General features: G+C 46.3%; 1 protein-coding gene across 6 annotated transcripts in view; it reads right to left on the bottom strand.

Annotated features, from left to right (window-relative positions):
* PRKAG2 (protein kinase AMP-activated non-catalytic subunit gamma 2) overlaps window positions 1–24,966 on the bottom strand; it is a 421,421-nt gene that overhangs the window by 308,720 nt on the left and 87,735 nt on the right. Inside the window, exon 1 of one of the 6 annotated variants that reach the window (XM_049861965.1) lies at window positions 8,107–14,601. The exons of 4 other annotated variants lie outside the window; for them this stretch is intronic. In XM_049861965.1, coding sequence (XP_049717922.1) covers window positions 8,107–8,263 — 157 coding nt within the window. In that variant the 5' untranslated portion in view covers window positions 8,264–14,601. Of the gene's footprint in view, window positions 1–8,106; window positions 14,602–24,966 lie in introns of those variants that run through there. One more of the 6 variants, XM_049861964.1, reaches the window with a different exon arrangement.

Genomic DNA, 24,966 nt, shown 5'->3' with positions numbered 1-24,966 from the left:
TCTCTTTTGAGATATAAAAGAGAGAAGCAAACAGAGAAGACAGGGAGCACTAAGAAAGAAGAGCTGGGGTAGAGCATGTCCTTTGGACCTGGGGTCCCTGTACTGAGAAACTCCTAGACCAGGGGAAGACTGATGACAAGGACCTTCCCCCAGAGCTGGCAGAAAGACAAAGCCTTCCCCTGGAGCTGGTGCCCTGAATTCTGACTTCTAGTCTCCTAAACTGTGACAGAATAAATTTCTGTTTGTTAAAGCCACTCACTTCTGGTGTTTCTGTTATAGCAGCACTAGACAACTAATACACACATCTTCCCATCTCCCGTTCTCAGTCACAGAATAATTATCTCCCACTCTCACACTACAAGGTGAGTCCCCGCTGCTCTCAAAGGCCTTAGGCGTTTGAGAAGAGTATCAGTGAACGATGAGCATTGCTAAACCAATGGAGGAATGGAGGCATTTCCTTCATAATATTTGTAATGAAGTATTTGCGCTTTCTGCTCCTAATGTGTTTTTTGATCTGCTTCTTAAGAGTCTGCCCTTCTGTTTTCTAGATTGATTTCTACGGCCCCTGGATCCTAAGGAGCTGGGTCGTTGGTACAGTTGCCAGATGAGTCCAATTGGATGCTTGGCGTGAGGCCAGGAAGGCAGTGAGTGGCCTCCTTAGCCCCTGGGCCCCACACAGAGCCCCTCCTCCTGCTCACTTCCTGGCTATTGCCTCTCCCCCAGTCTTTGGCATGCTTGAGCTGCTCTTGCTGGATTAACCTAATCGGTATTAAACTGTCTTTGTTGTGGCTTGACACTCACCTCTTGGCTATTTTCAACACCTTGGCTGACTCAGCAGCAGCTAACAATAACAACCAAAATAGATAAAGATACTGAGGGTCAGAGAAATTAAGCCACCTGCCTAAGGGCAGACTATCAGACAGTAGTAAGTGGATGGGGCTGAGAGGGAGACGGAGCAGTAAGAGTGGCTGGTGACAAGAATGAAGAAGTGGGAAGGTAAGGAGCCGATCTTCAACGAAGGGTCAAACAGTACATCCAATGGGGGAAGAAAAAAGTCTCTTTAACAAATGGTGTTGGCAAAACTGGATATCCATATGCAGAAAAATGAATCAGGATCCATACTTCATACCATGCACAAAAACTAATTCAAAATGGATCAAAAACCTAAATGTTAAAGCTAAAACTATGAAGCTCCTGGATGAAAACATAGGGTCAAAACTAAGGGACATAATTTTCAGCATAAATAGCCTATCAAACAAAACAAAAAATGCACAAATGATAGAAGATAAATTAGAGAACTGGGACCTGCTAAAAATTAAATACTTACGCTCATCAAAAGTCTTTACCAAAAGACTATTATAAGAATTTGAGACTTAGTTTAAACTGAGAAGAAAATATTCTTTTGTGGTTATGAGAGGGGGGAGGGAGGGAGGGTGGGAGAGGGGTTTTCACTAATCAGATAGTAGATAAGAACTACTTTAGGTGAAGGGAAAAACAACATACAATACAGGGGAGGTCAGCACAACTGGACTAAACCAAAAGCAAAGAAGTTTCCTGAATAAACTGAATGCTTCGAATGCCAGTGTAGCAGGGGCAGGGGTTTGGGGACCATGGTTTCAGGGGACAGCTAAGTCAATTGGCATAATAAAATCTATTAAGAAAACCTTCTGCTTTCCACTTTGAAGAGTGGCATCTGGGGTCTCAAACACTAGCAAGTGGCCATCTAAGATGCATCAATGAGTCTCAACCCACCTGGATCAAAGGAGAATGAAGAACACCAAGGACACAAGGTAATTACAAGCCCAAGAGACAGAAAGGGCCACATAAACCAGAGACTACATCAGCCTGAGACCAGAAGAACTAGATGGTGCCCGGCTACAACCGATGACTGCCCTGACAGGGAACATAACAGAGAACCCCTGAGGGAGCAGGAGAGCAGTGGGATGCAGACTCAAATTCTCATAAAAAGACCAGACTTAATGGTCTGACTGAGACTAGAAGGACCCTGGTGGTCATGGCCCCCAGACCTTCTGTTAGCCCAAGACAGGAACCATTCCCAAAGCCAACTCCTCAGACATGGGTTGGACTTGACAATGGGCTAGAGAGGGATGGTGGTGAGCTTCTTGGATCAGGGGGACACTTGAGACTATGTTGGCATCTCCTGCCTGGAGGGGAAATGAGAGGGTAGAGGGGGTTAGAAGCTGGTGAAATGGACATGAAAAGAGAGAGTGGAGGGAGGGTGTGGGCTGTCTCATTAGGGGGAGAGCAATTGGGAGTATGTAGCAAGGTGTATATGGGTTTTTGTATGAGAGACTGACTTGATTTGTAAACTTTCACTTAAAGCACAATAAAAATTATAAAAGAAAAAAAAGGCTTTATCAAGAGAGTAAAAAGAGAACCTACAGACTGAGAAAAAATCTTCGGCAAACATATCTGATAAGGGTCTAATCTCTAAAATATATAGAAAACTTGAACAACTCAACAACAAAAAGACAAACAATCCAATCAAAAAATGAGCAAAGGACATGAACAGACACTTCACCAAAGAGGACATTCAGGCAGCCAACAAATACATGAAAAGATTCTAGTGATCATTAGCCACTAGAGAGACACAAATCAAAACTACAATGAGATACCATCTTGCCCCTGTAAAAATGGCAATGATAAAAACAAAACAGAAAACAACAAATGCCAGCGAGGTTGTGGGGGGATTGAAACTCTTATACATTGCTGGTGGAATTATAAGACGGTACAACCAATATGGAAAACAATATGGCGCTTCCTCAAAAAGCTAGAAATAGAAATACCTTATGATCCAGCGATCCCACTCCTAGGTATATATCCTAGAGATACAAGAGCAATGACATGAATAGACGTATGTCACCTATGTTCATTGCAGTATTACTTACAATGACAAAAAGATGGAAACAATCTAAGTGCCCATCAATGGAGGAATGGATAAACAAATTGTGGTACATACATACATGCAGCTATAAAGAATAATGAGGAGTCTGTGAAACACTTTATAACATGGATGAATCTGGAGGACACTATGCTAAATGAAATAAGTCAATCACGAACAGACAAATATTGTATGGACTATTATAAAAAGTCAAGAATGGATATACATACAGAAAGAAAAGGGGGAATCACATTCTAGATAGTAGACACTTGTTACTTTCGGTGATGGGAAAGGTAAGACCAAACATGGGTGAAGTCAGCACAACCTGACCATGATAAATAAAGACACTGAGAAGTACATGAGAAAAAGGAACAATTTCAGTAAATGCTGTAACATATACACTGTTGCAACAACAGTAAAAACAACCAAAAAGTATGTGTGTGGTTACATAGGTAGATGTGGATGCATATATGTGTATAGGAAGGCATATCTGAGTAAAGGTACACACATATATAGGTGTATCTGTAAGCATATATATATACACATATTTGTGTGTGTGACATATATATCCACATATATAACACACCACAGAGGGGCACAGTTACAGAGGCTTCCTAGACGTATCCACACAGCTCGCAGGATTGATTTACTGGCTTAAAAGGCCTGGGACCATTGCCTTAGGAGACAACTTAGTCAATTGGCATAACATAGTTCACAAAGATAATGTCTTACATCCTAATGGTGAATAGCATCTGGGGTCTTAAAAGCTTGTAAGCAGCCATCTAAGATATAGCTATTGTTCTCTGTTCATGTGGAGCAAAGAAGAATGAAGGAAATCAAAAGCTCGAAGAAGAAACTAGTCCACAGGACTAACAGCCTACACAGAACAGAGCCTCTTTTAACCTGAGACCAGAAGAACTAGATAGTGCCCAGCTGCCACAATTGACCATTCTGAGCAGGGACACAATAGAAGGTCTCGGATAGAATGGGAGAAAAACGTAGAACAAAACTCAAATTCCTAAAAAAGGCCAGACCTACTGGGCCGATGCAGACTAGAGGAACCTCCAAGACTATTGCCCTAAGATAACCTTTGAACTTGGAATTGAAGCTATTTCTGCAGGTCACCTTTCAGCCAAATAATAGATTGGCTTATAAAATAAACATTATCACCTGTAAGTAATATGGCCCCTTAAACAATGACCTATATGAGACCAAATGGTCAACATTTACCCAAAAACAAAGATGAAAAGGCAAGGAGGGGAAAGGAAGCTAGATTAATGGAAACAGATCAAACAGAATGGAAACAATGAGAATGCTGACTCATTGTAAAAATTGTAACCAAGGGCACAGAAGAATTTGTATAACAATTGTTAAAAGGGAACCTAATTTAATGTGTAAAGTTTCACCTAAAACACACAAAAAGATTGTTAAAAACAAATAAATGCGGCTCAGAATCCACAGGCACAAGAAAGCCTTATGAAAAGAGAGTGACGTTCTAATGAGATCATTTGAGTAGCTCAGGCCTTCTGAAGGCAAGGACAAACTAAATACAGGAGTTATCTTTAAAATGAGGGGGTGGTCCTTAATTTTGAGGGCTGTTTTCAGCTCTGTCATTTTACCATTTTACTAAGACAAGCCTTAAAATAGGATCTGAAAAGGCTAGCACTGCGTTTCTGGAGGGGACTTATTTGGTTCAATACCATGAAAAAAACCAACCCGGTGCCAGTCGACGGCACTGGGTTGTTTTTTTTCATGGTATTGAACGATTTGTGGGTACCAACGACGTGTGCATTAAAAAAAAAAAAATTTTTTTTTTTTTTAGACACCCCAAATTCAGCACAGCGTTAGTTCCAAGTACACACTTTTTTATCATCTGGGCCTCCCAATTTTAAGTCCTCTTCATGAAGAAAAACATAAAAACCAGGGAAAAAGAGGAGAGGGAGCTGGGTTGGTCCCATTGCCCCAGTCAGCCCCAGTTGGGCCCTGAGCCCCTTGACAGCTGCCCCCCACAAACCCCTGTCCATGGCTCCTCGCAGGCAGTGGCACTGTCAAAGTGACAATCAAGGTTTATGGTTGAAGACAAACTGTAGGAGTGACCCCCAAATTAAACAAAGTGGGGCACCTAGGGAAGATTTCTATAAGGTCAGAGAGTGGTTGGCTGGCTCCAAGACATACCTCCCCTCTAGGTAGGGAGAGCTTGGCTTGAGATCGGGGTTTGTGACCACCGACACAACATGCAGCTTTGAAGTTGGAGCAGGGGCTGAAGTCCGCTGGCTCTCAGCTGTCTAACATCAGAATATCAAATGCCCACCTCTACAAAACCAAATCTCAAGAGTCTCCCCAAACGAGGCAACGTGCCTTTCTACAGGGACCCCTCCCACTCCTTGCTGTTGCACTGCCCGCCCTGTGCAGACACTTTGTTGACTAAAGGCACAAGGAATTCAGAGGAGGTAGCAAACACCAGTTGCTTAAAAAGAACGCGAGGGCTCTGCGAGCGAAGTGCTTGTCTTCCCAGGCGCAAACCGGCCACTCCAAAAACATGGGGCTACTGTCTCTCACATGAGAAGTCCCAGCCCCTCAGTGGATTATGGCGTCAATGTGTACAGCCACCAGGAATGAATTAGAATAAAGCAAGAACACACCACAGTGTTTCATAATCCTTTTGTCCGCGCACACACACAGGGATGTAAAACAGAATGCATTCCTTACTGTGTAGTGTACAAAAAGCCTGACAGTGTCTGTACTAGGTGAGCCTTCAAGCAGCAGGTAGATTTCAGGGAGCAGAGAGCAGCTGGCCCTTGGTCCCTCTACATGTCACCAGAGGTCACAACGATGAGCCCCGTCTGTTTTCCTGGTCTTGGATAAAACCCTCTAACCCCTCTTTGTACTTTGTGCCCAGAAAGAGGGTCTTACATCTCTTTTCTCCCAGGGGGATATGGGCAAACCTTACCTTTCATCCAGCCCTCCATGTCCCTCCCCTGGCCCTTTGATCTGTGGGCTCTGCTGCTCTGACCACCATGTAAAGCATGGCTCCTGTCAACCCTACATCTGAGGCCACCCGAGACCCAGGACAGCAGCTCACCCTTGGAGATGAGCACCCTCCCACCTCAGCAGTGGTGTCTGGGCATATCTGTGCCAACCCAACACCGGCCTGGGGCACAACACCCCAGAGAATCACTGTCAGAGAATATAAGAGTCATAAATGTTCTTAGAAATCACCTGCATCAATCCCCTCATATTACAGGTGGGGAATGGAAGCTGGAGAGAGTTAGGCAAGTGCTCATGGCCACATTGAAGGAAGTCCTGGTCATGCACCTTCTTCCTAAGATCTTTTTCTACCACACTGTGTTCTCCCTGAGGAGCCCTGGTGGTGCAGTGGTTAAGCACTCAGCTGCTCACCAAAAGGTCAGCGATTTGAACATACCAGCTGCTCTGTGGGAGAAAAATGTGGCAGTCTGCTTCTGTAAAGATTTACAGCCTTGGAAACCCTATGGGGCAGTTCTACTTTGTCCTATAAGGTTCCTATGAGTTGGAATTGACTTGACAGCAATGGGTATGGGTGCTCTTCCTAGCTCATTTCAGTCAATAGAGTAACTTACTAATATTTTAGTAACCTACTAAAATTACATAAGATGATAATAACTGTCTGACAGGGCTACAACAGACATGAAAGCACCAGCAAGGAGCCTGGCGTTCACTAAAAAAACAAACCAGTTGCCCAGTTGATTCCCAGTCACAGCGACCCCATGTGTGCAGAGTAGAACTGCTCCATAGGGTTTTCAAGGCTGTCATCTTCAGAAGCGGATCACCACGCCTGTCTTCTTTTGGCTAGTAGTTGAGCGCTTGACCATTTGTACCACCCAGGACTCCCTGGCGTTTACAGGCACATGTAAATGTTACAGTTATTATCCAAGGCCATCCTCTAATTTAAGTTCTGCTGGCATCTTTGAATCTTTTCTCCAGGGACATGGCAAAGCTCTTCTTCCAAATTAACCTTTTGTCACTTGTCGGCTTTGTGTGAATTTGTTATTTTCCAGGAATCCTTCACACTCATGATCATGGCCATGAGGGTGAGCAGCTGCTCCAAAAACCTGGGCACCACAGAAACCAAGTGTCCTCCAGACTGGAGCCCAGGGACACTCCGCCCTGAGTGGCTCCTGGTGAGTCCAGGCCAGGTCTGAATAACAGAGACTTCAGGACATGTATCACAACAGCTCCCCCCCCAGGGCAGGGCCCTCCTGGCGACTCATCGTGGGAGAACTGGAATCTCCAGGTGGAAAACCAGCACATTTAGAGAGAACACAATGCCCTCTTACAGAACCCAGTACCCATGAGGCTTCTGAGGGTCCCCAAGGGGTTAGAGCTCCCCTCAGGGTGGGTTAATGACTGTCAAGTGGCCAAGTTGCTAGCCTTTTTTTTTTTTTTTTTGAGGGGAGGTCCTTTTTACTAATTTAGTGCCTGCTGTTAAAAATTAAGATGAATGGAGTCCACACAGGCCTGGATACAGATTCCCATCACTGGCCAACTAGATAAATGTGGAAACTTACTTCTGGTCTCTGGGCCTCAGTTTCCTCATCTGAGATAGGAGTGGTTAGGCTGGAACCCCAGATGCCCTCCAATCCCAAAATTCTATTCTATGGAATCCTGCACCACCAACATGATGACCCTTCTTCTTTATCCAAGTCTTATGGCAGTCCCAAGACCGTGATGGGCTGCAATGCCTCCTGGTGGACGTACCCTGTGTCCAGGCACTGCCCCAGTGGAGGCTTGACCAGATCCCAGCTCAGGACAAGCACCAGTACAGAGTAATGGCAGCAGGTAGCCAGAGATGGCCTCAATTCACCTGGCCTTGGCCACCCCAAAGTCTTTACCACAGAAGACAAAAGCTTACGATCATGCATAAAGGCCTGCTGGAAGCTTCCCCAGACACACCCTAATCATCAGTTCACCTGAGAACAAGAGCTGAGCAGTCAATCACCCTGAGCCCACCACTCCTGCCATTCCAGAATGCAGGGGGAATAAGGCACATCCCCTCCTCCTAGAATTAGGACCCAGGGCCAGAGGCTGGAAGGGATAGATAAGCAGATAGATAAGCAGAGCAATGGTGCTCAGAGACTAAATGACTGCCCAGGGCTAGACAGACAGCAAATAATCAGGGAGAAATACCCAGGAAACCAAGTTTCCCCTTGCTCAGCCCGACCTACCATCCAGTGTTGGGGCCTCGTGGACCATGCCAGGTGCTCTTACCAGACAGCAATCAAGCACTAGCTGGAACTGTGTCTGACGGGGATGAGAGCACCTGGGCGGGGGTAGCAGCAGCCACTGTGGAGACGTGTGGGCGTGGCAGAACAGGAGAGGCATGCCCTAGCAGGCACAGAAGACAGAACACGGCACTAAGGACCCAAACAGGCCTACTGCTAGGCTTTTCTGGTGTTTGCTTTTTGCTGCCAACAAACCCATTCCATTTCTGGAGGGGCTGGTTACATAAGGAGGACAGGGAAGGAAAACGACCTGCAGAGACTTCTAGATCAGCCGCTGTGCCAGTGGGGAGTCGGGTACAAAAAACAGGGGGCTGTTTGTGGGTTTGTGTTCCCAGGGAAGGGAAAAAAGCCTGTTTCTCAGATCCTAGGAACTGCACTCAAAGATATCATCTCTTAGGACAGAGTTTCTGTCTGTCGTGGTGAGGATCTGGTCACTGAGATGTCCTCCTTGTCACCACCCCTCAAGCGCAGGGTCAAGTCCCAGGGCAGGTGGACCCTCTGTCTGGACCTCCTGTTGGGCCCAGTTTGGACTCCGCTATGGGAGCACTTAACTACTAGCCAAAAGGTCGGCAGTCCGAAAGTGCCCAGAGATGCCTCAGAAGACAGGCCTAGCAATCCACTTCCAAAAGGTCACAGCTATTGAAACCCTCATCTAGCACAGTTTCACTCTGACACGTATAGGGTCACCATGAGTTGGAACCAACTTGATGGCAACTGGTTTGCTTTTTGGTTTATGGGAGTTTGGGGTCATTGGTGGTTCAGTAGTAGAATTCTCTCCCTCCACGTGGGAGACCCAGGATCGATTCTCAGCCAGTGCGCCTCATTCACAGTCACCACTTGTCCACCACTAGAGGCTTGTGTGTTGTTGTGATGCTGAACAAGTTTCAGTGGAGCTTCCAGACTAAGAGAGAAGTTGAAGAAAGGCCTGGCAATCTACTTCAAAAACTCAGCCAATGAAAACCCTATAGATCACAATAGTCCAATCCAGTCTAATACATGGGGTCGCCATGAGTCAGGGCTGAATCAGTAGCAGCTAATAACAACAACACGGCACTAGAAAGAAACATCTCCCTGAGCATGTCTCCGGGATTTTGCATTTACTCACTGTTGGAGCCATTCAGAATCTGTGCTTCCCGCTGAAGAAGCACAAAAGATTTGGAACAGGTCCTGAGATGCTCTTCCCAGAACCAGAGGACCCCTTTTGGTTTGCTTGTCCTGGCATCTCACTTCCACTCTCAGCCCTCACCAGTGCATCCTGACTAGGCACCTATCTGGACACCTTCTAGACCATGGATCTCTGCTTTTGTGCCTACAAGGTGCTGGGGACACTTCCCCCAACCTGCACAACACAGTGCTTCACGTTACAGTCCTGGGACCCAAAGTGAGTGGACTCCAGCATTCCGGCTGCTGTGGGGAAAAGACATTTTTCCCAAGATCTGTTTTTAAACTGAGTGGAGAGACCAGCAAACCTCTGGAGAGGTCCACAAAGGAGAAAGGGGAACCCCACAGGCAGAGGGGAGTGGAGGCTGCCCATGGCATTCCCTCAGTCTGCACTCGCCTGCTTCATGGTTTAAAGGACAGAACTCAAAGATAACAGTAGGTCAGCTCTCCCTCAACCGTCTGTGTGCCTAGCCCAGAGAAAAGAATAGAAATTGGAGAGGGTCCTTGCTAGCTAAAGCCTTTAATGGCTCCCTATTGCCTGCAGAAAAAGCCAACACACTCCATGCCTGGCCAGCTTCAATGCCCTCCAGGGTCCAGCCCAGCCTTGTCTCTGACTCCTCTCCTAGGTCATTTCTCTCCAACTCTGAGAGCCTGGTCTTCAGACTGTTCCCTGCACACCCTCTGTGGCCCCCACCTGTAGGCTCAGCATTCCTCACGCTGGGCTTCATGACTTCCAGTTTAAATTGTCGTATAAATGCAATTTTAAAGGTAACGGGAAGCCAAAATTTCTTGGTAGTGACAACTTGCAATTAAAAACACTTTCATGAATCTAATTTTAAGTCAGTGTTTCTCATACTGGAGGTCACGGACACATTGTCTGGACCAGCAAGGAATTTTCTCCCATTATAGGGGGTCTTCTGTGCTAACAAATTGACTCGCCGGCAGTGGGTTTGGTTTTCGGTCTGTGTTAACAGAGTCTGAGATGTGCAGGCTCATACCATGTTCTTCTATTTGGACTGACCTCATCCTTTTCCTCTTGCCCATTGATATCCTACTCATACTTCAAAAACGAAACTGATTGCCACAGATTTACAAAGCTTTTTCTGATGAGTCTGAGTGGAAATGACCTCTCACGCCACTGCATTTTAGTACTTGAGAGTTTAAAATCGCTCGAGCACTGTCCATTTGCTATTTACATATAAATCTTTTCTCCATGTAACTTGGGAGCATCCTGAGGGCAGTGGCTATGTTATCAAAGTGATTTTTTTGGACAGGAAGTAAACTCACAGGATTCAAAAGTCAAAACAAAATGATGTAAAAATTGGGATGCTGCTGCCCCTACCTTGTCCGTTTCCATGCCATGCACCCTGTCATGAATTGTGTCCCCCCAAAATATGCATCAACTTGGTTAGGCCATGATTCCCAGTGTTGTGTGGATGTCCACCATTTTGTGATTGTAATTTTATGTTAAAGAGAATTAGGGTAGAATTATAACAAACACCCTTATTAAGGTCACATCCCTGATCCAATGGAGAGTGGCCCATACCACTTTTTATCTTAAAGAGAAAAAAAGGAAAGGAAAGCAAACAGAGAGTGGGGACCTCATACCACCAAGAAAGAAGCACTGGGAACAGAGTGTGTCCTTCGGACCTGGGGTTCCTGCACGGAGAAGCTCCTAGTCCAGGGGAAGATTGATGAGAAGGACCTTCCTCCAGAGCTGACAGAGAGAGAAAGACTTCCCCTGGAGCTGACGCCCTGAATTTGGACTTGTATCCTACTACACTGTGAGAAAATAAAATTCTCTTTGTTAAAGCCATCCACTTGCCGTATTTCTGTTATAGCAGCACTAGATAACTAAGATACCTCCTACAAGTAACTACATTTAGTTTGCGTAACCAGCTAGGGTTTCTTTATGCAAATACAAATGTAAAATATTCTCTAATTCAGTGAATAATAATCAACATAAATCAAATTCCTACTTTTCACCTCTGTTTGGTTCTGTTAGCAGCTATCCACGCAGCACTTTTTTCTTTGACCCTAGCCACCCAGAGCTAGGTCAGACCCACAAGTTAAAGTACACACTGTCCTCCAGACTGACAAGTAGGCCCATGACTTCAGATGCCAGCTGAAAGGTGGGTGCCCCCATAACAACCATACTTCTGACTTGCCGGTTGCAAATTTGGGGTTTTCCCACTATCTCTTCAGGATGTCAGCTCAAGCTTAGAGGAGACCTTGGCCTCCCTTACCTCTGACCTGCTGGCTCCCACGACCCCTTTGGGTTTGACAATTTGCTAGAACAACTCACGGAACTCACAAAAAGAGCCATACCTATGATCACAGTTTTATTGTAGGAAAACAGGATACAAATAAAGAGGTGCATAGGGCAAGGTCTGGCAGAGCTCCTGTTTTAAGCTAGGTTCTCCAGAGGAGCAAAATCAGTGAAGCATATATATATAAATATATACATAGAGATTTATTTCAAGGAAATGGCTAGCGCAGTTGTGGAGGCTGGCAAGTCCCAAATCTGTGAGTCAGGGTTCAGGCTGAAGGCGTCTCCTGACTCATGTGGTTGCAGGGGCTCACAAACCCAAAATTGGCAGGTTGGACAGCAGGCTGCTGGCTTGCATCCCAAGAACCAGAGGTGAGATGATGATGAGTCAGACACAGGATCAAGACAGGGAGACAGCTTTACCAGAACATCCATATATATTAGACGGAGGCCACACCCGCAAGGAAACTTCTGTTACATCAGTCACAAAATGGAGAATAATTACATAATACAGAACTTGAGGCTGACATCACGGTCCGCCCCTGGTCAACTTGGAACCTCTATACATCTCCTCAAACCATACATAACCTCTGAAAAAAAGACAATTATGAAGTCATACTTTACAATTATAGTCCTTGTTTCTGCAACTGGTCATGTGCTCGTAACTGGATTTAGAACTACCTTCTTCCACCACCTATTCTGCATTCCCTTTATCATCATCAAACACCTCAACTAGTTGTGGTTCTTTGCCTCGTGACGTGGCCCAAATGTTCATTCCTAAAGGGTCTGGGCCGTTAGAAGTTATGTCAGAATTGGGTTGCTGCAGTTTTCCATTGACAAATCACAGGGCATGGTAGTACTAAGAAACATCCTGAGAGATCTCCTGTATTCCAGACATACTCTTCTTTACCTCCATTATGCAATATCAATCCAATTTCCCTTTGGTTATCAAGATCAATCACACCAGCCAATATGGTAACTCCTGTATTTTTCTGTTGATCCAGAGACAAGAAGAGCCCAAAGTGGCTGGGTGGTGTTCTTAACTTCCAGTTCAAAGGAATCAGTGTTGTGTTTCCAGGTGGGAGCATTCCTCCCTTTGGAACTAAGATCTCTAGGCCCACAGAGCATATGGTCACAGGGACAGGTAGCAAAAATTTTGCTAGTGGGTCACTAGGGGCAATAGTGATCCCTTGATTCCTGGACCCATAAATCCTGGCTATGAGAGAAACAGCACCATATATTGGATGCCTGCTTAGAGCATATACAGCCTTCTGAAGAACATTCCCCCAACCCTGCAACATACTGCCACCTAGCCGGCACCATAACTGTGGCTTTCTTTAGAAGGCCATTCCATTGTTCTATCAAGCCAACTGCTTCAGGATGATGGGAAACACGGTAAGACCAATGAATTCCATGAGCATGGGCCCATTGCCATGCTTCATTTGCTGTGAAGTAAGTCCCTTGATCTGAGGCAATGCTGCGTGGGATACCATGACAGTGGATAAGGCACTCTATAAGCCCATGGATGGTAGTTTTGGCAGAAACATGGCATGCAGGGAAGGCAAATCCGTACCCAGAGTAAGTATCTATCCCAGTAAGAACAAAATGCTGTGCTTTCCATGATGGAAGCAGTCCAATGTAACCAACCTGCCACCAGGTTGCTGGCTGATCACCCTGAGGAATGGTGCCGTATCGGGGACTCAGTGTTGGTCTCTGCTGCTGGCAGATTGGGCACTCAGCAGTGGCTGTAGCCAAGTCAGCCTTGGAGAATGGAAATTCATGTTGCTGAACCCATGCATAACCTCCATCCCTGTCACAGTGACCACATTGTTTATGAGCCCATTGGGCAATGATGGGAGTGCATCATCCCATCCACTTGATTGTTAAAATCCTCCTCTGCTGAGGCCACTGTTTGGTAAGCATTCATGTAAGATACAAATATCTTGGCCCATTCAGAGAGGTCTATCCACATATCACTTCCCCATACCTCCTTGTCACCAATTTTCCAATAATGTTCTTTCCAAGTCCCTGACCATCCAGCCAAACCATTGGCCACAGTCCATGAGTCAGAATACAATCATATATCTGGCCATTTCTCCTCCCAAGTAAAGCGAGTAAAGAGGTGCACTGCTCAAAATTCTGCTGAATGGGAGGACTTTCTTTCACCACTGTCCTTCAGGGAGGTCCCACAAAGGGCCTGCAGTGCTGCCGTTGTCCACTTTCCAGCAACACCTGCATATCACACAGGACCATCTGTAAACCAGGCACCAGTTTTCCCTTCCTTAGTCAACTGATCATAAGGAACTCCCCATGAGACCATAGGTACGGACTGGGAGAGGGAATGAGTGGAGACCATAGGCATTTGGACCACTTCCTCATGTCACTTACTTGTGCCTTCAGGTCCTCCTCAGGCCCGATCTCATATATACCACTTTCATTTAATGATGTACTGTTGCTGTGCACATCCAATTTTATGACTCTATGGGTAGGACAACACTCAGTTCGTGATGGGCAGCTCTGGCTACATGTTGACTTGGTGGACCATGGTTCAGTGTACAGTCTCTACTAAGGACCAGTGGTGACAAGCCAAAAGCTTCTTCAAAGGAGAGTAGTTATCTACAAAGGATGGCAGGGCTTTGCTCCCAAATTCTAAGGATCTGCCCTGGGATTCACCAATAGGGGCCTGTCAAAGAGTCCAAACAGCATCTCTATCTGCCAAAGACACCTCAAGCACCATTGGATCAGCCGGATCATACAGATCAAATGAGAGCAGCTTGCACAGCAGCCTGAACCTATTGCAGAGTCTTTTCTTGTCCTGGGCCACACTCAAAACTAGCAGCTTTCTGAGTCACATGATAAATGGGCTGGAGTAACACACCTGTGATGGACAAGATTATGTGCCAACTTGGCTGGGCCATGATTCTCACTGTTTGGCAGGTGTATAATGTTGTGATCACTTCCCTGTTGAGATCTGATATGTGATCACCCCTATGATGGAATCTGCTGTGAGTGGTACGGGGGGGGGGGGCAGGGCCTATGGCTGCTCACCACCACCTCAGCCTTCTTCTCTCCACCCTCTGTCACCTAGTAGTGCTTCCTGCTCCCCTTGCTGGGGCTTTTGTTTGTTCTTGATCCTGCAGCTGGTCACTATTCATCTGGCCTCCGGCTCTTGGGACTTGAACTAGCATCTTACCTGTGGTCTTGCCTGCTGATCTTGAGATTTGTCGATCTTCACAGCCTGCATCAGCCCTGCTCTCCAGTCTGTCGATCTTGGGTTCACCAGCCCCTGCAGCTACATGAATCAGGAGAAGCCTCTTTCCTGCCCCATGGACTTGGGACATTACTACCTCTAAAAACTGCATGAGTCATTTCCTTGATATAAATCTGTCTGTCTGTCTCTCTCTCTCTCTCTATGCTTTGCTGGTTTTGCTTCTCTAGAGAACCCAGCCTAAGACAACACCCAAATGAGGGATAGGTTGCCTCTACAATGCAAAGAGGCCCAAGGCATTGTGCCTCTTTTTTAGTTATAGGAGGGGCAAGATTCAATAACTTATCCTTCACTTAAGAAGGAATATGACATGCCCCACACCACTGGAACCCTAGAGGTGGAAGATGCCTGAATTTTTTGTGGGGTTTATTTCCTACCCTCTAGCATGCAAATGGAAACCCTGGTGGCATAGTGGTTAAAAGCTATGTCTGCTAACCTAAAGGTCAGCAGTTCAAATCCACCAGGTGCTCTTTGGAAACCCTGTGGGACAGTTCTACTCTCTCCTACAGGGTCGCTATGAGTCGGAATTGACTCGATAGCAATGAGTTGGGTTTTGGGTTTTTCAGGGCACAAGTGGCAGCTTTCAGTATGTGGCGCTTGAACTGTGACTCTGAAGCTTTGAGCTCATCCATTTTTTTTTTTTTCACCACTTTGTCTAGCAAAGGGGCCCTGCTGGTACAGTGGCTAAAAGCTCAGCTGCTAACCAAAAGGTCAGTGGTTCAAATCTACCAGCTGCTCCTTGCAAATCCTATGGGCAGTTCTACTCTGTCCTTTGTCCAGCATGACGCTACCCGCCCATGTGCATGAATGTCTTTCATCAGCCAGGAAGCCTATGGAGTGTCTGGATCCAGAGCTTTTACTGGGGGTCACATTATGTAATGCAAACTCCAGTCCCTCTTCCCTGAGGTTGGCTGATATCATGAGATGGTTGGTCTGGGCAGCTGACATTCCAGAGTCACCTCATCACCTCACCTAAACTGTTAGATAGGTATGGCCTAGAGTCCTCATCAAAGACACTTAAATTCCAAGATTTCTTTTCAGAGATTATGTCTCAGAAACCAATGTCAAAGACTAAATTTTTAGGTAAAGTTAATGTAAACACCACACTAATACAGAAGAACACCAGCTTATTACATATTCTGCTCTACACCTTGCTTTTATCACTTCATATATCCAGGAGATCTTTCAATATTGGCTCATATAGGTTTATTCTTTTTTTAAATCTGTGGCTTATTCCTTTGTGTGGAATACTCTGGTCTAACCAGTCCCCTATAGATGACACAGACTGATTACAACTTTTTGCCATTACAGGTAATGCTGCAATGAGAACTTTGCACATACTTCATTTTTTACTTTTACAACCATTTATTTCCAGGATAAGTTCCCAGAAGTGTGATTGTTGGCTCAAAGAGTAAGTCATTTATGAGTTTTGACAGATATTGCCAAGTGCCCTCCTTGGGGTTGGACCATTTTGCACTTCTATCCACAACGTAGGAGAGGGTCTGTTTCCCCATAGCCTTATTAACAGATTACGTTGTAAGTTAATTTTGATTAGTTTTATTTAATCTTTTGTGTTCCTTCATACAACATAGTACATACTTGAGGTAGTGTCCTATGGTATGGTTTCTCAAACAGCAAGTAGCATATTGGTTGTGAAATCAATTCAGTGGGTCCAAATGGTTTTGTTTTGTTTTGATGGAATAGAATAGAAACAGTGCTTCACAAAACCTGTTTTATTGTACATGTATATTCAAGAGGTCATGATGTAAAGTTCCTTACAGTCAAAGTTTGAAAGCTCCTGGTGAGTTGTGCAAGGCCTGGTTTGCAAATTAGTTACATGTGGTTGTTTGCCTCCAAGATGGCCACCATCGATTTCTCCCCTCCCTGTACACATACGGCAACCCCCACTGTGACATAGAGTCTATCCTTTCATCCCTTTGAATCTGGGCTGTTGTGAGTCAGAGGAATGTAGCAGAGGTGACACGGTGTGACTTTCGCAGTCAGGTCATAGGAAGTCTTGCCTCGTCCCCCTGCCTTTCTGGGAATGTTTGCCCTGGGGGAAACCAGATGCAGTGTGAAATCTCTGGTTACTCTGAGACCGCCATGCTCTGGGGAAGCTCAGGCTAGTCGGATGGAAAGGCAGCAGGGAGAGAGAGCTGTATAACCAGCCAGCACCAGACAGGAGAGTGAGGAAGCCTTTAAAAGACCCCAGCTGCCACCTGTCTGCAAAAGTATGAAGATCCCAGGCAGGAGCTGCTGGCCCACACCTGTCAACCCCAGTTAAGAGATGATTCCAAACTGTACCTTTAAGTGTAGGGCTGGTTTATTATGTAGCACTAGATAACCAGGATACTGTATAGCCTTGTGGAAGTTACTTGATTTCCCTCTACCTCTGTTTTCTAATTATAAAAATAGGAGTCATAGGAGTACCTATTGGATTATGAAGTAATATATATAAATATGTAAATGCATAGCACATACGAGCATGATGGCTAAGGTTATGTGTCAACTTGGCTAGGCCATGATTTTCAGTGGTTTGGCAGATACTATGTAATCATCCTCCATTTTGTGACCTTATATGAGCAGCCAATCAGTTGAAAGAGGAGTTTCCTTGAGAGTGTAGCCTGCACCCAATAGACGTTCTGGCAAAACTCTCTCTGTGTCTCTCTCTCTGTGTCTCTCTCTCTCTAGATCCTACATTTGATCCTGCATTCGTCTCATCATCCTGTGACCTCTGGTTCTTGGGACGTGAGCCAGCAGCCTGCTGCCTGACCCGCAGGTTTTGGATTTGCCAGCTCACACAGCCCCATAAACCAGCAGTCTGCCACCTGACATATAGATTTTGGGTTTGTCAGCCCCTGCTACTACATGAGTCAGGAGAAGACTCCAGCCTGCTGGTGTCGCACGGATTTGGGGCTTACAATTGTGTGAACCATTTCCTTGGAATAAATCTCTCTCGTCACTGGTTTTACTCTTCTAGAGAACCCAGCCTAAGACATATGAGTTAACATATAAAGAGATTATTATGACGCATAGTAGTCACTTGAAAAATGCTATCGCTTTAAAATACTTGACTGAGTTTAGGAGCAAGGTGGTATTACTGAGCCCAGAGGGCAGACCACAGAATTCCCTTTCTCAGAGGCAGATCCAACTGTACCCTCATATCTGCCAAGATCACTTCCAAACTTACCAGTGAAAGGGCAGCTCAGGAAGGCAGAATGAGGGACATGTCAAACCCTTGGCGATGAAGTTGGGGACATACAAAAATCCCCGCTAGCTGAGAAGGCCTTTTGGGGTGCTCTCTGGGTGGGCTCCGACACTGCTCAAGTGCTGACTTCCTCATTTACCAACAAAAATGGTGAGGGGTGATGTACTAGGTTGGCCATTTCTGACCTAGGGTGGGAGGTAAGAAAAAATAGCAATGCAGGCTCTGGAAGTATTTTCAATGTTTAAAAAAGTCGAGAGGAAATGGTACATTTCCCCATGACCGCATGAGCAAACAAGAACATCGTGTCCCTGCTTTGGGCTGGAATTTTATCAGCTCTCTGGTAACACAGATTATCTAACACAGATCAGAAAGTGTGATGACCAGTTACTGATACCAGGCATGACTAAATGAAGAAATTATTAATGAACACGTGCTTGTTGGATAGACAGTCTTTCAAAATTTAGAATTGATAGGAAAAAACAGAAGGAGTCCTGGGGGGAGTTTTTAAATATGTTAGAACCACTGATGTATCAGTCATTTAAACACGTGTTAAGTCTCCACTCTGTGCCCAGAATTGCTCTGGATATAGGTCATACAAAGATAAGACACAAACCGTGCCCTCAAGAGGCTCAAGAGGTAATAATGGTGGCAGAAAGCTTGGCAATCGGAAGGTAACTGCATTCTCGGGAGGGCCACCAGGGGCTAGAAGTGGGTGCCTGTGCTCAGAACAGGAGGGCCTCTTCTACTTCCTAATGAGAGGAAACAGGTGCACGGATGAAAGCCTTTGGCATAGCCACAGGGTGGAGTACGATTCAATTAAAAAAAAAAAAAAAGACGTCATGCACAAATCTCAAAACCATTAAGCAAAAAGAAGAACCACACAGAAGGCTTACAGTCATGCTCTGTGATTCCATGCACACAGCATTCTAGAAAAGGCAGAACTACAGTGATGGGAAGCAGATCTGTGGTGGCTAGGGGCTGGACTGGCTCCTGTGGTGGGAGAGGGGATGGACTGCAAAGGGACAGGGAGAAGCTTTTGGGGGTGATAGAAATGTTCTGTATCATGACTGGGGTGGTGGTTACAGGACTGTATCTTTCTCAAAGCTCATCTGATGGTATACTTAAACCGGTGAATTTTATTGTATGTAAATAATACCTAAATAAAGCTAACCAAAAAGTTATCCACCACCATCCCCATACCGATATAGTCGTAGGAGGAAAACAGAACAAGCAGTCTACAAAATGTGGGGAAGACGTCCATGCTATTAATCCTGGAATATTTTGTATGCCTTTTAATTCAGTGGGAGTAAAATTTTCAGGAAGCATCTGTGCAGTGGGTGATAATTCTACTTTATTCTCCAACAAAATTCTCTGGTTTCAATTGTCCTCTTGGTGGCAAAGCACTATGGCTTGTTATACCTACCAGATAGGGCCCAGGTGTCCCTTCTTCCCTACCTAGGGCTCTGAAATGGCCAGCATCACCTTCTGAGCCCTATCTTGTAGCACAATTGCTAGAGATCTAGGAAGAAAGATTTGTTGGACACCGAAAGCCTGATTTCTCCCAATGCGAGATGTGACAAACCTTCACAAGGGCTTAAATTGTCTTCCATCAGGTCCCTTCTTTGGGTCAAGGCAGTATTTAAAGGAAACCAGGAAAGATAGCTCATTAAACTAACCCTTTCTTTGAAGCTGTAGGTTACTGGGGACTAGGAGAGGACCCCGAGGGACTAGGAGAACAAACAGATACATGTGGATGGGGTGAGGTTGGTTGACAGGCAAGGGCCTGGGTAAGGCAGTTTGAAGAGCACTACAGCGGGGAACCCCAGACTTCAGGGAAGTCCTAAGGTGAAGTAGGGGTGCTCAGTGGCAACCGTGGGTACAGCCATATTCCCCGCTACCTCCCTACAAACCATGCCATTTCCCTCCAGCCAAATACCAAGAACAGGGATCCCAGAGCATCAAGAGCACCAAAACCAAAAACCCAAACCAGTTGCCATCAAGTCAATTCTGACTCATTGCGACCCCATGTGTGTCAGAGTAGAACTATGCTCCATAAGGTTTCAACGGCTATGATCCTTTTGGAAGTACATCCCTTTCTTCTGAGGTGCCTCTGGGTGGACTCCAACCTCCGATCTTTCAGTTGAAGTTAACCATTTGCACCACCCAAGGACTCCATGAAGAACACAGGGAGGAATGCGGAATGCCCACCATGGCTAGTTTATCTCATTTTCAGCCAGCCTGACGGCCTCCCTCACTGACATTCCAGACTCTGTCAAAGTGATAGTTACCGAGGCTGGTGAGGTTCAGGTTCATCCACTGTTCCTGCGTTTTGCAGTGCTCTTGTTTCCTGGAAATTCCATTTTAAAACCCAACCCCAGTGCCATCGAGTCGATTCTGACTCATTGTGACTCTACAGGACAGACCAGAACTGCCCCATAGAGTTTCCAAGGAGCGCCTGGCGGATTTGTTTTCTGGAAATTCCATTTTAGACACCACTTTTTTTTTAAGTGGTAGCTCCCCGTCTGAGCTCTGGATTAACTGGAATTTCTAGGCATCTGGGATTATTTAAAACTAATCTTTTAATGTTTTGTGATTCCACAGCTATTTCACTGCCTCTCTCCATGAGTGAAACTGGGGAAAGGTGATTTTGTGGGAAAGTGCTAGATTTGGTAACTCGTCAGATCTTGGGCTGGAAGGTCCACAACCTTCTCTTTAGGTAAATGAGCAGAAGGAAGAAGGAGGCTGACCCCAACCCCACTGTCATGGATTGAATTGTGTCCCCCAAAGATATCTGTCAAGTTGCCTAGGTCACGATTCCCAGTATTGTATGAGTGTCCACCATTTTGTCATCTGGTGTGATTTCCCTGTGTGTTATAAATCCTATCACTATGATGTAACGAGATGGATCAGTGGCAGTTACATTGATGAGATCTACAAAATTAGATAGTGTCTTAAGCCAATCTCTTTTGAGAATAAAAGAGAGAGCTGAACAGAGAGACATGGGGACCTCATACCATCAAGAAAGCAGCACCGGGAGCAGAGCATGTCCTTTGGACCTGGGGTCCCTGCACTGAGAAGCTCCTTGACCAAGGGAAGATTGATGACAAGGACCTTCCTCTAGAGCAGACAGAGAGAGAAAGCCCTCCCCTGGAGCTGACACCCTGAATTTGGACTTGTAGCCTACTAGACTGTGAGAGAATAAATTTCTCTGTCTTAAAGCCATCCACTTATGGTATTTCTGTTATAGCAGCACTAAATGACCAAGACACCCACCCATTCAAAAGGGTGGGTTTTCCTCTCCCAGCAACACATCAGTGTGGACCAGAGGCTGCTGAGAAGGGAGGTTAACCAGCTCTGGGAGAGGAAGGTGAGGGGCAGGCTTGGGGAAGCCCTGCTCTAGGGCATCTCCCAGCTCCCTCTGGTGGGTTAGACACTCCAGGAGGCATTCAGGTCTGGTCTGGAGTTCTTTCTCCCCACTGAGGAGAATGTTGGAAAAATGGTTCTCATGTACCAAGTAGGACTCTGAAGAGGGAGGAGAGAAGAGGACAGGAAAAAGAACAGAGGCAGGGGTTGGCCTCCTTGTTCTCCCAGGCATCGCCGGCCCTGGAAGTCCCTTCCTCAGAGGGCCAGACCTCAGAAACTTAGCCAGGGAGGAAGCAAGGCTCAGCCCATACAGAAGAAGAGAAGCAGCAGGTCCTGCTGGGGAGGGGGCGGGCTGGCAGTCACTGTCAAGGGGCTGGGTAGGGCCTGGAGAGACACCTGACTCCCCTCGAGCTTTTGACCTGGGGATCAGTGGCGCCACATCCTGCTGCCGGCCTCAGGTTTACTCTGACGGAAACATCTTCTTCCCTAGCCACATCCCCCTTCCCCTCCAGGGCTCATCCTCCTTTCTGATTTCCCTAGGAGTTTGTGCTGGGAGACCAACTCGGCTGCTAACCAAAGGGTGGCAGTTTGAATCCACCAGCTGCTCCTTGGAAACCTTATGGGACAGTTCTGCTCTGTCTTATAGGGTCACTATGAGTTGGAATCAAATGGACGGCAACTGGGTTTTTTTGTTTTTTTGGTGATTTGAGCAGATAAGTGTGGGGATGACTCAGAGTGAGTAGGTGGTGACAGATGGATGCCGGGAGCGCTAAGCCAGGCTTGGCTGATTCTTCTTAAATGGCTGCCTGGAGTCTTGGCCTAGCTTTGGCTCTCGGTATTGATGTGGACTTGAGTTCAAAGAGGAGGGATCCTTAGTGAGCCCATCCCCTCCCCACGCATGCCACGCCCAAATCAGGGCAGCATCAGCAGTAGGGACCATCAGGGAGCCCCCACACTCTGGCAAGAATCAGACCTGGCCTCCTTCAAAGGCTGTCCACCTTTATACCTGGTGTGTCCTGAGGGGGGTCCAATCCATCTGTGGGGCCAGCTGCTCTTGCACAGCCTTGTGGGAAAGGGAGTTTCCCTTTTACATTCATCTTCTGGAAGTGGCATCCTTGCTCTCTTAAAATGCAAGCACCCCTCCAGGGAACACCCTGAACCCCCAGAGCTCTCTCTTGATGTTGAAATAGGAAAGCGGACCTGGTTTCTGAATGCAAATCAAGTACTCTTCATTGGGGTGAGGTTCAGTGATGCAGAAAATTCACCTCTACAGAGCTGTTCCTTACCTGTCAACTTCCTGTTGTTAGTTGCCATGAACTTATGGTGACCCCATGTACAAAGAAGGAAAGGCTGCCAGTCCTGTGTCATCCTCACAATGGTTGGTATGTTCCAGTCCATTGTTGTGGCCATTGTGTATTTTGAGTGACTTCCAGCCTAGGGGGTTATCTTTCAGCACTGTATTGGACATTACTCTGTTGTAATCCATAGGGTTTTCATTGGGTGCTTTTCAGTAGATTGCCAGGACTTCCTTCCTAGTCTGTCTTAGTCTGGAAGCCCTGCAGAAATCTGTCCATCATGAGTGACTTGGTGCAGTGCATTTTCTTTTATGTGGACTTTCTGGCCCTGGGTTTGCAACTCTCCCAAAATGACTGGTCGGGCCACTGTCTGTGAGAGGACTGGTTGGTTTGCTATCCACATGAACGGCCTGCAAGGATTGGGTGGTTTACTATTCGCAAAAATGACTTGCAATCCACTCTACAGAACTGGTCAGTTTACAAAAGCCACGCCTTGAAATTAACAAGGAATTCTTCTGTATAAACAGCCAATCTCACAGAGGTTTTCAGGGGAAACTCCATTCTGGAGAGGAGCACATTCTTTGGACCTGGGGTGCCTGCTTTGAGAACCTCCTAAATCTAAGTAAAAGAGCTATAATATGGGACAAGGGCTGTAACACTGAGCTGGTAACACTCACAGAGCTGATAATACTGAAGACAGAGAGAAACAGTGGCAAGAGGCCTAGAGAAGAGAAACAGGGACAGAGCTGGTGGCAAGAGGCCCAGAAACAGCCCAGTGACAGAGAGTAGTCAGTGCAGTGGCATGGGCAGAGTTCGCCCACAGAGGTGAGCACCCCCAGGTAGGAGGTCGCCAAGGGAGCTGGACGCCCGTAAAGGAGAAATAGCTGCAGTTCAGGCCCGTGCAAACAGACGCCCAAGCAGAACACATGGTAGCGTGGGGGCCAGGCTGACCTGCCTTTGGCAGTGGCAGATGCCCCAGCTCTGCTGAAAGTTGTAACCCTACAGCTGACAGGGGACAGTCCTGAGGGGGCCAAGGGAGGCCTGTCCTGAGGGGCCTGAGAGGTTGCCCACAGAGGTGTGGGCACACATCATACAGGGGTTACCTGTGAAATAATCTTGCCTCGAGAGCTGTTGTAATGCTGGCCTAACCCTGGCGCTGGCCCAGAGTTTTCCTAAAGCTGCTGGTTGAGAGCTGGACCAGTAAGCACAGGGGCCCAGACCCACCAAGAAAAGCCATGGAGAGAGAGAGAGAGAACAAACAGCCATGTTGTACCTGACCTGAGCTGAAGACACACCTCCTGAGAGAGAGAGAAAGAGAGAGATATCTGCTGACCTGGTCCACAGCATGCCCACCCAGGGACACAAAAATGGACGTGGGTAATTTGGGAGGGGTGAGCAGCTCCCCTATTAGACATAAGTGGGTTCCTCTCCTACGATGCTAAGTGGGGTGCAAATGGGGATACAGGGGACTGGTTTACCTCAAATCTGTTCCTATTGTTTACTTTCTATAAGTAATTTGTTCCCATTGCTTACTGTTTACCTTCTATAAATAATAAAAATGGCTTTCAATTGCCAACGCTTTGTAAAGTGTCTTTGTATGTGTGACCCGATTGGACTGGACAGTAGAGTCCTCCTCCTAGCAGTCTCATGATTGCCTGGGATTTAGAGTACAACCTGTGTGTGTGTGCACGTGTGGCCCTGCTGGTATATAGCTGCCAGTATCACAGCAACATGCAAGTCACCATAGTACGACAAGCTGACAGACGGTGGACAAGGCTGGACAGGAAAAGCTTCAGGCACTAGAAAACCACAGGCAATGGCAATTAAAGGATTACAGTTAACTTCGTTTTTTTGAAGAAGTAAAAATAACCCTTCCAATCCCTTTTGGTGAACCTATTTTTAAAAATGTCTTTGCACACTTTCCCACTGTCATAGGAATGGCAGGTGCAACCTTCTGATGGCTGTGGTTTTTGTAAAGCACCAGAGCCTCTACCTTAACTACCGAGCAGGGGACAGGTAAAAACTACAGCCACCTGTCTCAAAGTCGGATTCTCTCTCGTCCTGGAAAGGGCCATTTTGCCTTCATCTATTACAGCAGGTATTTCACTTTTTTTGGAAAGAGACTCACACCCAATATGGTCAATCGAAGATTCTGCTTGTTGGCTCCTGGTTAATTGGAGTGTTGTGTCTTATCCTTACACTAAGCGAGAATGACATTTTATTGTGTTTCCCTATGACC

This window comes from Elephas maximus, chromosome 20 (genome assembly GCF_024166365.1).
Source record: "Elephas maximus indicus isolate mEleMax1 chromosome 20, mEleMax1 primary haplotype, whole genome shotgun sequence".
NCBI lineage: Eukaryota > Metazoa > Chordata > Mammalia > Proboscidea > Elephantidae > Elephas > Elephas maximus.
Note: the sequence above shows the minus strand (reverse complement) of the source record. Positions and strands in the feature narration are given on the sequence as shown.